General features: G+C 39.5%; 1 protein-coding gene across 3 annotated transcripts in view; it reads right to left on the reverse strand.

The window, feature by feature from the left end:
- GLRA2 (glycine receptor alpha 2) overlaps nucleotides 1-15,728 on the reverse strand; it is a 186,357-nt gene that overhangs the window by 125,454 nt on the left and 45,175 nt on the right. For all 3 annotated transcript variants that reach the window (XM_060087615.1, XM_060087616.1, XM_060087617.1), the window contains exon 4: nucleotides 8,819-9,042. In XM_060087615.1, coding sequence (XP_059943598.1) covers nucleotides 8,819-9,042 — 224 coding nt within the window. The remainder of the gene's footprint in view (nucleotides 1-8,818; nucleotides 9,043-15,728) is intronic.

Here is a 15,728-nt window from a genome sequence, read left to right on the forward strand (position 1 = left end):
TTCCTTAGTTGACTCTTAACAAGCAGCTAAAGAGGGGGCCCAAGCCATTAGCTGAAAAAAAGATGCAACTGTCACTTCTGCTAGGAGCGATATACCTCCCAAAGGAAGGAAACCCAAGGCACAGAGAGTAGTCATCTGCTTGGGACTCATGGAAGGTGAGTGGAGCCTGAGTGTAACAGGTACTGAGTAAGGAAATGTCCGTGTGTATGGGTTAGGAAGAATGGGGAGAACTGTCTCGTCACTCCCCTCCCCTTATTCTACAGCCAACCCAGGGTGACTGTGACATTCACTGAACGTTTAGTATGAATCGGGGACTGAGAAAAACTGCAGATTGAAGAAAAATTAAGTGACTTCTCATGGTCACTTAGTAAGATTGAATCGATTTGAACCCAAGTCCTCCTGAACTTCAGAACTGACATCTGCCCCACCCCCAGAGTGTTGTCTTTAATCCCTTAGCTCACTTGTTGCTTTCTATCTTTCATCTAACTGCTCAGATTTAGCAAAATATCCCCACTAAAACGGAACATCACATGAAATATTTGTTCTGTTGTCCTTGGAAAGGGATGATCAATCCCATATGGGACGGCCTTGCTCTGAGTGTGTGTCATGTTGTAGAACTTCACATAATTATATATGTCCTTAACTGTCTTTCAATGACTGTCCAATGATAAATGTTGTATCAGATGTTGGTTTGTAATTTTAAATGCCACAAGCAAGGATAGACTTATTGGAAAGACTGTTGAGCTTTGAGGATAGACGATTTTTTCCCATTTTAAAACGGAGTGTCTTTTCTTTGAATTATGTGCTATGAGAATGCACTAAAGTAACTCATGCGTTTCATAAGAGCCATGGTGATATTATTTGTGTTTATTTTGGGATTAATGCCATCCAGGGAGCCTTTGAAAAGCAGCACTGTGGACCAGGCAGAAGCCCACGTCAACATAAGTTGAGCAGGCTCACCAGGGCCTCTGAATTTCCCTTGGCTTCCCGCCACAGGAAAATTCAGGTGATTAATAATGGCAGACTAGCCCTCGAACTCTGTTGGCTCAAATCTACCAGGTGATTTCCTTTAGTCTTACATATCCAGTTAATAATTATCCTAGCCAACCATCTTTGTATAATTGTCTGAAAGTATATAAACCCCATAATTCATGAACACATTCTAAAATAATATCTCATGGATACTCCTGCTGGTTGAATCAGAGGGTACAAATGATCTAATTTGCAATTGGGAAATTTCTCAATAGGGAGCTCAGTGTTAAGTATTTGTCACGGTGTAAACTATATGTTGAGTATAAGGCTGCTTCTTAAACAGCAGGTAGTCCAACCTTCCCTACCCCGCTCCAAAATCAGTTCCTCTCCTCAGATATTCAGTTTGGGAGGAAAAGGTTCAAAGGTCCAAAAGTAGTTTGAGATAGGCACCTTACAATTCAGAATCCCCTCTTGCTGACTCCCAAACCCTAAGGGACATGAAGGACCCACTTGTATTTCCCCATCCAGAAGGAATTTTGCAGTTTGGGAAAGAGGAGATCATTTTGAGACTTATTACAGACTTATGACGGAGCTAGAAGGAGCCTCAGACTTCATCTCATCTCCTGGTTCAATCTCATTTTATAGCAAGGAAACCGAGACTCAGAATGATAAACTGATGACGTTAGAGAGGCTGGTCTTTGAGCCTAGAGGATACAGTAAATGATGGAAGGAGGTGTGGCGCTCCTGATGCCCTAAGCTACCTTCTTGGTATTCTGTTCTTTGCACCATCACCTTCAGAGCAAACTCTAATGAATGTTAATGCAGTGGAAAGTTACCTCCAAATGGAGAAAAACCTACTGGTTGCTATTGCTAGTCCAATCAGGCAAACAGTCAAGGAAAAGTGGTCATGCTTCCTGCCATGTATTTCATTGCATAACCCCCTTTTTTTCCTTCAAACAAGGGTAAAATCCTTACTCTGTTGTGTTTGAACCAGTATTATGCCCTTGAGTGTATGTGTATTTCTGAACCCAGTCAGGAGCTCAGCAGAGCTTTCCAGCGCTTTAAGAGAGTCTGTCATGTACAGAACACACTTTCTAGACTTTAATGCTTCTACCCTCAGGCGCATCTTTTTTGAGGACCACTGTCCAAAAGAGCCCCCCCTCCGCACCACTTAGCTCAGCTCCTGCTGAAGCCACTGACGTATATGCATGCCAGCACCTCCCACCCTCCCAACCTTGCTTGCCCTAGGAAGAAGGGAATTGTGGTTTCCATGGCATTTTCCAGCACTTCTCTGAAGCCTCATTGCTTAATTCTGATGTGGGCGCTTATGTTACAGTCATTAATTACTGCATTAAGTCAAGTCCCAAAACTAATGAGGATTTGGACACAGATTTGGAAAATGAGAATGTAATTTTGCCTGGATTATAGGATATAAAGATAAACATGGTCCAAATATGCACAGAGAGAAGAAATCACAGCTTTGCATAGCTGCCTTCTAATAGAAAATAGGGGCTTACGTGTCTCATCACAATTGAGAGTAAGATAATCAAAGTATCACCATTGGTAACATTTAGGCAGGTCTTAGTTCACTGTGCATTCTATTTTCAGCTCTGACATCTAAATAAGGAATGTTCTTTTTTCCTATGCCATAAAAATCATTCTATAGTTAAAGTTAGAATCTTTGAAGTTCTTGCATCAGGCTGTAGGATGGGTCAAGGGTGGGAGGCTATGTTAGAAAAGTTGGCCTTTTATGTGTGTGGATAGTTGGTCATTAGACAGGATTATTTAGGGAGCTCTGTTGGATGTCTGTCTAGAAATCTACACCCCACCTACTCTCGGTGTTGCCTGTAATCTATCATCAGAGGTAGAAGGCATGTCAATCCCCAAGAGCTCTCTATGACAACTCAGATACTACTGGGATGGTGGAACACTGAATCATCAACACCTGCAATTATGAACTGAATCAAAAGGAATTAACAAGTAAATCACCTCTAACACCATAAAGGAATAAGTTTCAGGTCAGATAAAGTTTGATGATGAGGGGCACAGATGTCTTGGTGATGAGGGGTGCTGTTGTGGAGGATCAATCCCATAACTATTTATTGTTTGGAGAACTCTATGCAGTTGGCAGGTAGCATAGGGCACCTAGGTACCTGGTCAGTAAAATAAAAGACCCTGAAGGCAAACAGTAATGTCTGGAGATCGTAGGGATCTATCCTGGTCAGTTTACTCTTTGTCTTAAAGACTGGAACAGAAAGCACAATCATGAAGTTACAAGAAAATACCAAGGGCCCTAGAGTACAGGGCAATGCCACTTTTGACTGTCTATGCATATAGCATATAGTGTATTCTACTAAAGCTCTTAACCAAATCATCTCTTTTTGAAAGCTGAGGAAATAGAGGTTCAGGGAGAGGACAGATTTTCCCTAGGTCACACAGCTAGTTCTGAGGCCAGAGACCCTAGCCCAAGGGTGTTTGACTCTAAAACCCCAGTCTACTATAGTATCAGAAGGAACCAGGATAACATTCAACATCATATGGTTCAGAGTAGGCGCCCTGAACCATACAGTGAACTGAAAACTGCAAGATGAAGAACATCTTGGTGCTGATTTTACACACTGTAAAATTAAACCAGAAACATAGTTTTGGTGACTAAACATATGTCCACTAACTCTGGTGGGATGAAAATGTATTTCATTTTCGAAAATGAAACAAAAACAGTGAGGTAATCCCTCCATCCTTCTAAAAATGGTAGCCATTTGTTTATCGTGTTAACAAATGTGGGAAAAAGCGACTGATTTAAGTTGTAGCAAATATAACTTAAGTTATATAAGGAGGAATTTCTGCACAATGTTAGAGTAACTTATTATAAGATCCAAGGAGAGAATATAAAATCTCCTTCTCTGAAGGTCTTTAAAAATAGAATAAGTTCTCCACAGGTTGTCTGAAGGTAAGGAGTTGACTTAATAACTTTAATGGGTCTTTTCAGCCCTTTGATCCCTGGGATAGTAAAAGTTTTCAGAAAGTAGATATGCTATATAAGCTATACATGCTGTATAAAACTATCAAATGAGCTTCCTATTTGAAGGTCAACTGTGGCATCTTGAATTTAAACAGTCTTTTTAGACATTTGCGAAATTTTAAGATACTTTATATTCTCATCTTAAATCTTACCTTCTTCCTCCACTAGTCCTTTGAAAATTGAGTCCCCAAAAGGTTGGTTCGAAAATGACATGTGTTTGGTATTGTATTTGTTTGTGTCTTTGGATTTGAGTTGGAGTAAATAAAGAATTAATGTGGGGTAGGAGATGATAGCTCTGAAATAGAAGTCAAGAGCTTTGATTCTTGTCCTAGCTTTCCTATTTATGGGCTCCATTATTTTAGCTCATTTAACTTTGTAAAGAAGTCACTTCCTCATCAGTAGAACAAGGATATTTTGCCCTGTAATACCTTCAATTAAAAAAAAAATCCTATGCTTCTATAAAAGTCAGAGTTTCGGCAGAAAAGTCTCAGAAGCAGTGGGAAGTAAGGGAAGAAAAAAATATTAGCAAACACATTGTGGACATATGAGACCAGCTGCTCCTCTTTAAAAATGCTCACCCTCTCCTTTTCTCTTTCATGTTGCACACCATAGGTCATTATGCCCTGACTTCTACTACAATTCATTATACTCGATTCAGTAAATATTGTTTGAGCACTAATATGTATTATACTCAAGGCTCACCTCGTTATTGCACTGTGGATTCAGGCCTTTTAAAGTAATATGAATTTGGAATTTGACTGTCTCTGAAGAGGGTATACAAAGCAAGATGTGTGTCCTTGTTTACACTTTGGTCAAGAATGGTCAATACTTAATGGGGTGGGTCAACAAAAAACTTGAAAACAGAGTAAGATCAAACATATGAGGGAAGTGAATAATTAAAAAGTAATCAGAGGATAAGTGCACAGAAATAGATTTGACACTTTCATCATCAGAGACTATGTCCTGCATCACTGGATAGAAATTTTCTAACACTGAGCTAAGACCTTTGGTCCTATTTAAAAGATTTGTTTAAATTTTACTCAGGTGCCTCAGGTGTTTGAATCTGCAGGACATGTATGGATTTCTCGTCTATTGTCACTCCCTTTTTTAAATCTTTGTCTTCTGGCAAACATATATTACCTCTTGGGAAGTGTGATCTTGCTTGTTATGAAGTCAGTGGGCTGCATAGTTCTCTTTGTGTTTTGTTTGGCCATCAAAGCCTTGGGCTTCGGTTTCCATGCAGAGTTAATTCTACCTCTGCTCCTACAAAGCTAAGAAGGCATAGAATTTTTCCTGGCTGAAATGCTACCATCCATTTGCTTTAGGTTTTAGGAAAATTCAAATACAAAACATAACCATAGAACATTATTTTTTTAATGTGGACCAGCGTTGAAGTAATTATTAAAATATGTCAGGTGGAGGCAATTCATGAGTTTATCTTTGGTACTTCTGTTGTATGCCTTCTTTCTATCTTTCTTAACTCTCTTCGTCCTATCTGATTTTTCCTCTCAGGCATCCAACATGCTCTTTCTCACTATTCTTCACAGACATTAAACCTACTATCAGAAAGAAAATTTCGTATCAGCTCTTTATGGCTTAGTATGAATTGAGGATAGCGTATTCCCTCTCCTGGGGATATTTGCATTGTGAACCTTAGAGTTGAGGGAAAGTCCTTCCTAATGGAATGTCAGCAAGGACTTTCCAGCACCTTTAAGACACCAGAAACTGTACTTTAAACTTGAGTTGGACCTGCAGCTGGGCATATATTAGCACTAATTCCTCCTTACCCTCTAGTTAAATTGAGTCCAGTGACTCAAGTAAACAGGAGTGTGGGTGCCGACCCCCAAATTCTAACAATATTTGAGTCACAGAATTCGTTTGCAAAGTTAGAGCCACTTTTCTTTTCCTTGTTCCCTATTTATTCCTACTACTCAATTTATCTTATGTCTGCCTGCCTTGTTAGACTGGAGCCCTTCCAGGACAGAGACCACATTTTACTCACCTCTGGATCTCTAGGCCCAGCACAGTGTCTGGCTCATTGAAAACCCTTCCAGGCGAGTAATTAGATTCCTGCAATTCAAATCTGCCAAGAGCTGTGTTTCCCTAAAATGGCGTGCCCAGTTCTCCTACACCAAGGGTCTTTCCCCTGATTTCATAGAATACCCACAGTGAAGGAAAAGTCTAAACCAGCCTGCCACAGGACAAAGTCCACCCAACCCAAAACAATTGTGGGGTATTTCAGAGCCTACTGGGAACCAGAGATAGAAGAATTGCCTCTGGACCGAGTCTCGGGGACATTCTATTCTTCATGGTTCTAGAATGGAAGGGCCTTTATAGAACAGAAGGAAAAAAAAAAAAAACCCTGGTTTTATTTCGGCAGTGCACGATGCCAGGTATTTACTAGAGCAAATGCCACCCAAGGCCCAGAGGGTTAGCTGGAGCAGCTGATACCCTGTGCTGCTTTTTATAACTCTCCTTCCCAGCACCATGCTCTATATATGTCCCATTTCATCAGGTCACATCAACTTAGGTTGTGCCCAATACTGCATCTTACACCAAATGCATCACCATGTGGAATATTCTGTGTTTCCAAAAAAAATTTTTATAAAAATGAATGTAAAGTTTCTTAAAAATAAAGTGGGGGAAGTTTCCCTGGTTCTTTGTGGAAGTGGTGACTTTGCCACTTTTTACAAATGAGCAGCCTCTTTCCTTCCAAAAGACATTGCAGCTATCTGCCATCAGCAAGCTGTGAAATTACTAGGTTAAGAATGGAATATACAGTACAGACCTAAATTGTATATAGAGTTGTGAAATACAGTTTTGGTGGTGGTGAGTCTGCAAACTTGTGAAAATCATTTGCAAAGACACTAGCTGTCTTTTTTTTTTTTTTTTGGTAATAAGATTGGAGAGAAAGGGGGAATTCTCTAAAGGATCTTTAAAATGTCAATATTTATTCAATGTATTTGATTTCTCTCATATACAATACACTGTCTTGGCCCTTTGGGAGGGGTTACAAAAGATGCAAAATCCGAATATCTTGGCTTTAAAGAGCTTATTATTTAGAAAGAATGTTAACTTAAAAATGCAAACAGCTGGGGCTTCCCTGGTGGCGCAGTGGTTGGGAGTCCGCCTGCCGATGCAGGGGACACGGGTTCGTGCCCTGGTCCGGGAGGATCCCACGTGCTGCGCAGCGGCTGGGCCCGTGAGCTATGGCTGCTGAGCCTGCGCGTCCGGAGCCTATGCTCCGCAACGGGAGAGGCCACAACAGTAAGAGGCCCACGTACCGCACAAAAAAAAAAAAAAAAAAAAAAAAAAACCTCCTCTGAAAAATGCAAACAGCCATCATTTCATTTATTGAGAACATACTCTGTGTCATGAACTGTGGCAAGTATTTTTATTTACTCTATATCAGGGGTTGGCAAACTATGGCCAAAGAGCTAAATCTAGTCCACCACCTGTTTTTGTAAATAAAGTTTTATTGAAACGTGGCCACACCTAATTGTTTGTTTTGATTGTTTATGGCTGTTTTGTGCTATAATGGCAGAGTTGAGTAGCTCTGACAGAGTTGAGACAGTCTGACTGGCAAAGCTAAAATACTTTCCATCTGCCCTTTACAGAAAATATTTGGTGACCTCTGCTGTATATAATTCATTCTCACAAGAATACTCTAAGATAAATATGGTGTTTCCCATTTTCCAATTAAGGTAACTGAAGGTTATAGCTTATGTAACTTAGTAAGTGGCAAAGCTTCAGTTTACTTCTAGGTTTGTCTGATTCCAAAAGTCTATGTTCTTGTGCTATATGTGTGTACAGAAGTAGCCAAAATATGGGGTAGGAAGAAATCAGAGACTTACAGATTCACAGAGAAGCTGTTATTAGAGTTCCAAAAAGGGAGTGATTATTTTGATTGTAGGGTGATAAATATTCTGGAGAAGATCATATTTGAATAAAAAAGCAAAAATGCATCTGAGAAATTTTCTATCCCAAGCTCAAGCCCAGGAAATGTTAACAGATCAAGATCACATGTTTAGTTAGAAGTAGATCTGGGATTAGAACCAGTTTTCCATTCACTGAGCTCAAAGTATGCTGTCAGTGACGATACTGAGCCATTGAATCTTTGTGTATGTGTGTGTGTGTGTTTAAATGCTATAGAATGGCATAATTATTTGAAATGAGAATTTGTATGTTATGCTCAGTGGTAATTGAACTAAAGGGCCTGCACTTCCTTTATTGAACCAATCAAAAACATATTTGTGGGGCTTCCCTGGTGGCGCAATGATTGAGAATCTGCCTGCCAATGCAAGGGACACAGGTTTGATCCCTGGTCCGGGAAGATCCCACATGCCATGGAGCAGCTAAACCCGTGAGCCACAACTACTGAGCCTGCGCTCTGGAGCCTGCAAGCCACAACTACTGAGCCTGCACACCTAGAGTCTGTGCTTTGCAACAAGAGAAGCCACCACAATGAGAAGTCCGCACACCGCAAAGAAGAATACCCCCCGCTCACTGCAACTAGAGAAAGCCCGTGCACAGCACCGAAGACCCAATGCAGCCAAAAATAAACAAATAAATAAAAACATATTTGTGCAGATATTTATATGATACCATCACCTACCCACCATCCTACCAAATATATTTTGGTTATGGAGAATTACACTTCTGAGACCATGGGAACCACTGGCACTCTCACCAACTTTAAGTTTAAATAATAAACAAGAGACCACAAAGGATAATATTCATATACATCTTGCCCTGCAGAATCATGCAGCTCTAGGTCAGGAGAAAAATGGAGAAGGGAGTAGGGGGCAGCCAAAGGAAGCTTACCTGATACTGTAGAGCACTTTGCCATTTTTTGAAATGCGAAGCAACTTGTTGTCGGTGGTGACATCGTGGAAGTTGGCCCCCTTCTCATTGGCAAAGAACAAATCTGGTTTCCAAATGGAGTCCAGCATCGATGGGTCCAAGTCCAGAGAATCATCAGGGTACTCGCTATAAGCCAGCCGTGAATCATTCCACTGTTGTCTCAGAAAAATATTCACTCGGTAGTCCTACAGAAACGCCATGCGTAAGCGTTACTTCTTGCCCACTCTGGCATATTTTCCCCTCACTCTTCCGCCTGATTCGATGCATGCAGTGTTGGTATCTGAGTAAACCCAGCTGTGTATATCTTGGTCAAAATAAACCACTCAATTCTATTAGGAGTGGGAACAGAGGCGAGAAGGAAAGAAGACTTGACCAAACCAGAACACTAATGGAACAAATTGAGCTGATTGAATTTTTGTTTCACTTAATCGTTCTGGGAGGAAATAATACTAACTCAATCTGATTTTGCTGTAGAAAAGGTAATGATAAGTACAGGAGTCAGTCTGTGATGGTAGATTGTCAAATAAAACCGATTCATTTTCCAAATCAGAAATGACATGATCTCTATTTTCAATCTGCTCAGATGCTCTGGGCAGAAGAAAACCCACTCTGTAATTTTGGTAGTAGAAATCTTATCATAAAACTCTGGCATGGTGGGGCAATATTTTTAAAATTCATCAACATAAATATTAAGATGGTTCATGTTGACAAGATAATTCCCTTACAGCTACTTACTTTTGAAATTCTTAAATATTTTATCATTTCTCTGAATGGGTTGTATCTACAGTAGTCAACTGGATGCTTCATCAAAACAGAAGTCTTTTTCATGTTTTCCTAATCTGAGCACCTTTTGATAAAGGTGTTCCTCCCTGTGGGAGCCTCAGGTACACCCTGTCATTCCCACTTGGCATGGGAATTTTCTTCTGTGCTAATGAATCAGCTTGGGACAGTAACTTCTCTTCAGAGGATTTCTACTCAAAGGTCTTTAGGTTCATGGAAACTGTTGCTTCGCTTGACAGAGCAGACGCAATAAAGGCTTCAACAGTATTCCCTAGTCAAGCAGGACTATGGTTCAGAGCTAACAGTGGTCCACATCTGCCACTGTGGTCATTTAGGGTGATATATACTCATCCCATCTTACTCTCTTTCCTTTACCTTTTTCACCTTCATTTGCTTTGTCTCCAGACCTTTGTTTGGGCACCTGGATTTTGAGTCATTGTTTACTTTTCTCTAACAGTGACCAACATGTCCTTGATTTGCCTGAGAACTTTCCCATTTTAGCCTCAGGTAAAAATGAAACTTTCAGGGAACCCACTCAGTCCTAGGCAAAACTCAGATGGTTGGTTACTTTATAAGGTACAGTGGAGACCACCTCGGGTTGGTAGGTTTTGGTTAATCCCTTTAGAGCTGAAAGAAAATCTGTAAGTAAGTTATAAAGATCAGGGTGTATGGAAGAGAGCCTCAAATCCAGTTCCTTCTGCTTATTACTAAACTCTCCAAATTCCCATGACTTTCCCCCCCAAATACAGCCATCCTGATGTTCAGGCTGATAGAGTATTTTGGAAGTGGCAGTTCTTAGAGTGCCCACTGTGGGTTTAAAGAATGCTAATAATCAAGTAGTTACTAACTTCTGAAAATCAGTCATCAGAACCCAGCTTATTAGGAAAAGCTGAAATCTTAAAAGAAATAACTGTATGTTTCTTTGTTGTACAACATGAGGACTTTCTGACTTGGAAAATTTTATCAGCTGACTTTTATTTGGGATTATACCAGGCTTGCACAGCAAATTCCCAGACCTAAGAGGGTGCTGTTGTGAGGCCAGCCAGGCTTCTATCCCATTCTGTTTGCTCACTGGCTGCCCCCTCCTTCCATGAGTGAGCCAAGAGAATGGCAGAACCTCAAAGTTCTCCCCATCACATAGTTTGCATTTTGGGGATTGTCCAAAGGGACCAGAGGGTAGTAACTGGAAAGAGATTACCAGTTCAGTGTTTCATTGGCAACAGGAGTGACTGGAACCTTTGGAGTTTTGTGTGAGTAAAGAGTGGGAATGTGTGATTTGTAGAAAATCAAAACAGGGGCTATTGAAAATATAATAGTCCAATTTGCATATAAATAGGCACTGGCTAGATCAACTGTGAGATTTTGTTAAGGTTTCCTGAAGGAAGAAAATGCAGTGTCTCCACTGTGTGACATCTACCCCTGCTATTTCCCTTAGGGTGAGAACCAATTATCCTTCATAAAATTTTGTGTGTGGGGGTCTATGAGCTTGTTTCAGTAGGAAAGAAGAGGATGTCATCTCTTAGCCAATTCTGGAGGTAGAAAACTCTAAGTATAAGAAGTAATGACAGCTGGAAATAACAGAGGTGAATGGGTTAAATTTCTTAGGCCATTGGGAGGCCATTGAGGCCCCCCACCCAGGAAGGAAACATAGAATGGGAGAGGCCATGAGACGCCAGATAGCGAGCACTGGGCAGCAGAATCACCAGGACAACATCGTCGCAGTCCTCCTTTGAACCTGAGAATGATTTAAAGATGCATTTTGAGAGACTCTAGAGAATATTACATTAGTGACATGCAATATGAAAACATTGACCTTTTTAAAAAAAATCTCAATATAAAATTTCCCAGCTAATGTATTAATACATCTTTTTAAAAAGTCTTTCCCACAAGTATTCTTCTCCAGTGTTTCCTGCTTTTCTATTTTGAATTTTATATATTTAAAATAATAAAATAGGTTCTCCCAATATCAGAACTTTAAAAAGAGCACTGAATCTATCTTATCACAATAGAACCATTAAATATCTAACAGTTAATTTAATTATTATTATTATTATTTTTTGCTGTACTCGGGCCTCTCACTGCTGTGGCCTCTCCCGTTGCGGAGCACAGGCTCCGGACGCGCAGGCTCAGCAGCCATGGCTCACGGGCCCAGCCGCTCTGCGGCATGTGGGATCTTCCCGGACTGGGGCACGAACCCGTGTCCCCTGCATCGGCAGGCGGACTCTCAACCACTGTGCCACCAGAGAAGCCCTCTAACAGTTAATTTAAAATAAATTAATTAGCCTATTTGTAAGCAAGAAAAAGTGGAAAAGTTAGAGGAGAAAATACATTTTGCTCCACAATGACAGGAGTTATATGAAACAAGACTTTTATTAGATATTTTGGGAGTGTTTGTTCTTTATAATGTATAGGAATTAAAATTTTCCATAATTTTGTTCATGATGCTATACATTATTCCAAAATAAATGGCAACCCTTAAAACCTTTAAGAATAGAAAAGGACACCCAAGGATATAGAGAAGTAGATAGCCAAAGAAAAGATCTTCCGGGGCTGTGCCTCTGTAATTCTTTCAGTTCACTATCATTTTCAATGTAGGGTACAAATTTGACGCATGATTTATCTATGCATCACCTCTGTTTATTTACAGATAGGTTTATTCTCTCAAGATATTCCAAACCACAGGAGATAGTTATATTGCTCTGTAGCCTTTCTTTGTCTTTATTTTTGCTTCTAGGTTTAATGAAATATTAAAGAAGTAAATGTTAAGAGACATGCTTAAGTGTAGATTGAATTTTCTTTTATACTGCCTTCTCTCTCCGGAGACAGATTCTACTTCAAATAAATGATGTATTTCCTTGTATTAAAATTTGTTTTCCTATGATTGACTCTCTGGGTACTAGATTAGGTAATAGAAACATTCAAATTAAAAAGTATGTGTGTATGTATATATATTATATATATATGTGTGTGTATATATGTGTGTATGTGTGCACATGTGTATGTGTGTAAATACATACACATATCTTTTATTTTTTCAAAAGCTATGTGTAAGTCATAGAATCTTTATTATATTCTTAGCACAGTTATACAAGTACCTATATTCCATACTATTATTTCATATCAAATTTAGAATTTCTAAAGTTTTACTTTTCTTGGTACCTTCTAATTCTATGCCCATTGCCACAAAGATTGTTTCCTTAAATTGAATTATTTTGTTACTATTATATTTAGTGTAGCATTTGTACATAAAGATTGCCACTGTGTCTCATAAATATTGTTATTAAACTTTACTACTGCTCTCTTTTTATTTTTATAGGTATATATTTTTCAATCCAGTTATGTTATAAATTTATTATAGACAAAGATACGCTTTGTGGATTTCCCACAGACCTATATGGCACTTTAGTTTTAACTTCTAGCTACACTGCAGTGAAGTTTTCATCATCTTGAGTCTGTGCTAGCTTTGAATATGGGAAGTTAGCTTTGAATTTGAAATTATGGGAGGGGGGGCAGTTGCTTTATGATGAATCCAGGTTTTAACATTGCATTGTTAATTTAGAGACCAAGGACACCTTATATCTCAGATTAACAAAATGTTAGGTAGATTCTTGGTTCTCCCTTAAAAATTCAGAAATAAGGAATGTAGCTGCCTGGTAAGTTAGCATCTCCTTATGAGTTGCTTATGCACCTATAGAATGAAAGGGAGCCTGTAATGTCATTCCAGCAGTTACAGCGTAGCCTGCATTCTCCTAAGGGGCTGTCTACACCTTATCCAGTTCTTTAGGAAAGTGATTTCAGATCGGAGATAAAACAACTCTTCACCCTATAGCTGTAAGCAGCAGAGCATGTGGAATTTGGGGAAGAGTTTGGGGAGCTGGAATCATATTCTGGAGATGCTCTCCAAGTGGACATGTTTTGTACACTTTCAGCTCTTTCTACCCCCTTCCCCCTATTGCAGTCTCTCAATATTAAATGAGGAAAGGGTCTGAGTCTGCTGCTGTAGCATGGGGAGTGTTCCAGCACCCATAGGTCCAAATCACACTCTATTCACCCACATCCTTCCAGGCAGTCATTTGGAAGCTTTGAGGAGACTATCTCTTCTCCATTTTCTGATGGCCCAACCTTGGGGACAGCTGTATGCAGATGGCATGCAAATACTCTTGACCTTTACTGACATTATCGATATTCCCAAACTATGCCTTTATAGTAGGAAGGAGGCGGTTGCAAATACACTCCTCATCCTGTAAATTCACTTGCCATCACTAGCTAAAGGAAAAGGGGAAAGAAAGAAAAGGAAGTGGTAAACTGACGTTCCAAAACCGAAAGGTAACTTGTCTCATCATACATCCCTTACTGGTCTTCTGAGTCTTTTGGAATCATAAGAAAAAAAAAATTGTTCCACTGAATACTTTTAACACAGGGTCAGCTAGGAATGAACATCACCAGATCCCTGTGACTCTTAATGGACAGAAGTACATATTTTGAAATAATGTGCATGATCATGATTCATAAAAATATTCCTTAGAGTAACACAAATATATTGTCCTGTGAGCACAGTCTTTAAACACTAACATACCAAAGGAGTAAGAGGCAATACTGTGTCTGTAAGTGAGCCTAATCTTTGTGGGCAGTTAGTACCAACAGTAATTTAGTGGGATTTCATCAAACATAAGAGGGCAGACTGGATAGAACCAAAAGAAAGTCATATCACATTCTTAAAACAGATAATTATTGCCTCTTATTTAGAAACAAACATCCAAACTAAATTCTTCAATAATGCTATCAAGGGTCGTGGGATAAGAGTGGGACATGAGGGAAGAGAGGGAAATCAACATGCTCAGAAACTCAAAATTCTTGGAAAAAAAATCATTCCAGAAAACATAGAGAAAGCAAAACTATTATCCCCCCCATAGCACTAATCAACATCCTCAATGACTACATATATTACTGTGCATAAAACCTAAGGGCCTGATGTCTTGACTCCAACTAAAGACAGTTCAAGGAAGAATCTGTTTCTGTTTAACTTTTTTGACCATTTTTTGGAGTCACATTTTGTGAGAATATTCGTGGATGGTAGAATCTCAGGGTTTTGGTAAGGGAAGCTCAGGCCGTGATGACACTCTGTGGCTACATCAGGTAGATCCCCAGGCAGGGCCTAAGGGGTCTGGGAAAGTAAGACCTTTTCAAGGTGGAGCAATTCTCATGTTCCTATGAGCCCCTGAATAATGTCCATTTTAAATAGTGATGCCTTAGATCCCGGAGTTGGCAACCTATGGCCTGTGGGCCAAATTTGGCCATAGCCTGTGTTTATAAGTAGTTTTTTTTTGGAGTACAGCCACACCCATTTGCTTACTATTGTTTATGACTGCTTTTATGCCAAAAGGGCAGAATTAAGTAGTTGTGACAGAGACTGTCTGGTCCTCAAAGTCTTAAGTATTTACTGTCTGGCTTTTTAGAGAAAAATGTTTGCCAGTCCCTACCCTGCATGACATGGTTTATTCTTTGATTTAAGCATGGTGGAGTTTCAAAAAACATTTTTTTTTTTTAGTTTCACACAAAAGCCATAATTGAAGAAAATAAAAGATATTTTTTAAAAGCCAAATTCAGTTTGTCATTACATCAGAAGCCAAGAAATAAAATAAAAGAAGCACAATACACATCATTCTTCTGATCATGCGATTCAGTACGTCTCATACAGCAGAATATACAGGCCATTGATATTACATTTGGACAATGATTTCCAAATTTTCTCATAGGAAACATGACAAAGGACACCTTAATAAGTGGCCAAGAAGCACCTAAGCAGCCCATTTATTAAAACACCTTCAGTAGCTCTTAAAGGCACAGGAAAACAAGGATATCCATCGTTTCCATTTTCATCTCCTTAAATGCTTTTTCTTGCATTAATGAACACCAAAAAGGTGCACATTTACATTTTTGATTGAGGGTAAAATGCAATGAGGAGATTTAATCAAAGCAACTTAAGGGTCTAATTAATGCAATCAGCGTTAGGTCGTGCAAATATTGTCATTGAATGCCATCGTGTAAAGCTGGTGATAGTGATTTGGGCGGCTGGAAGATTTGCCCCTCT

This window comes from Mesoplodon densirostris, chromosome X (genome assembly GCF_025265405.1).
Source record: "Mesoplodon densirostris isolate mMesDen1 chromosome X, mMesDen1 primary haplotype, whole genome shotgun sequence".
Taxonomy (NCBI): domain Eukaryota; kingdom Metazoa; phylum Chordata; class Mammalia; order Artiodactyla; family Ziphiidae; genus Mesoplodon; species Mesoplodon densirostris.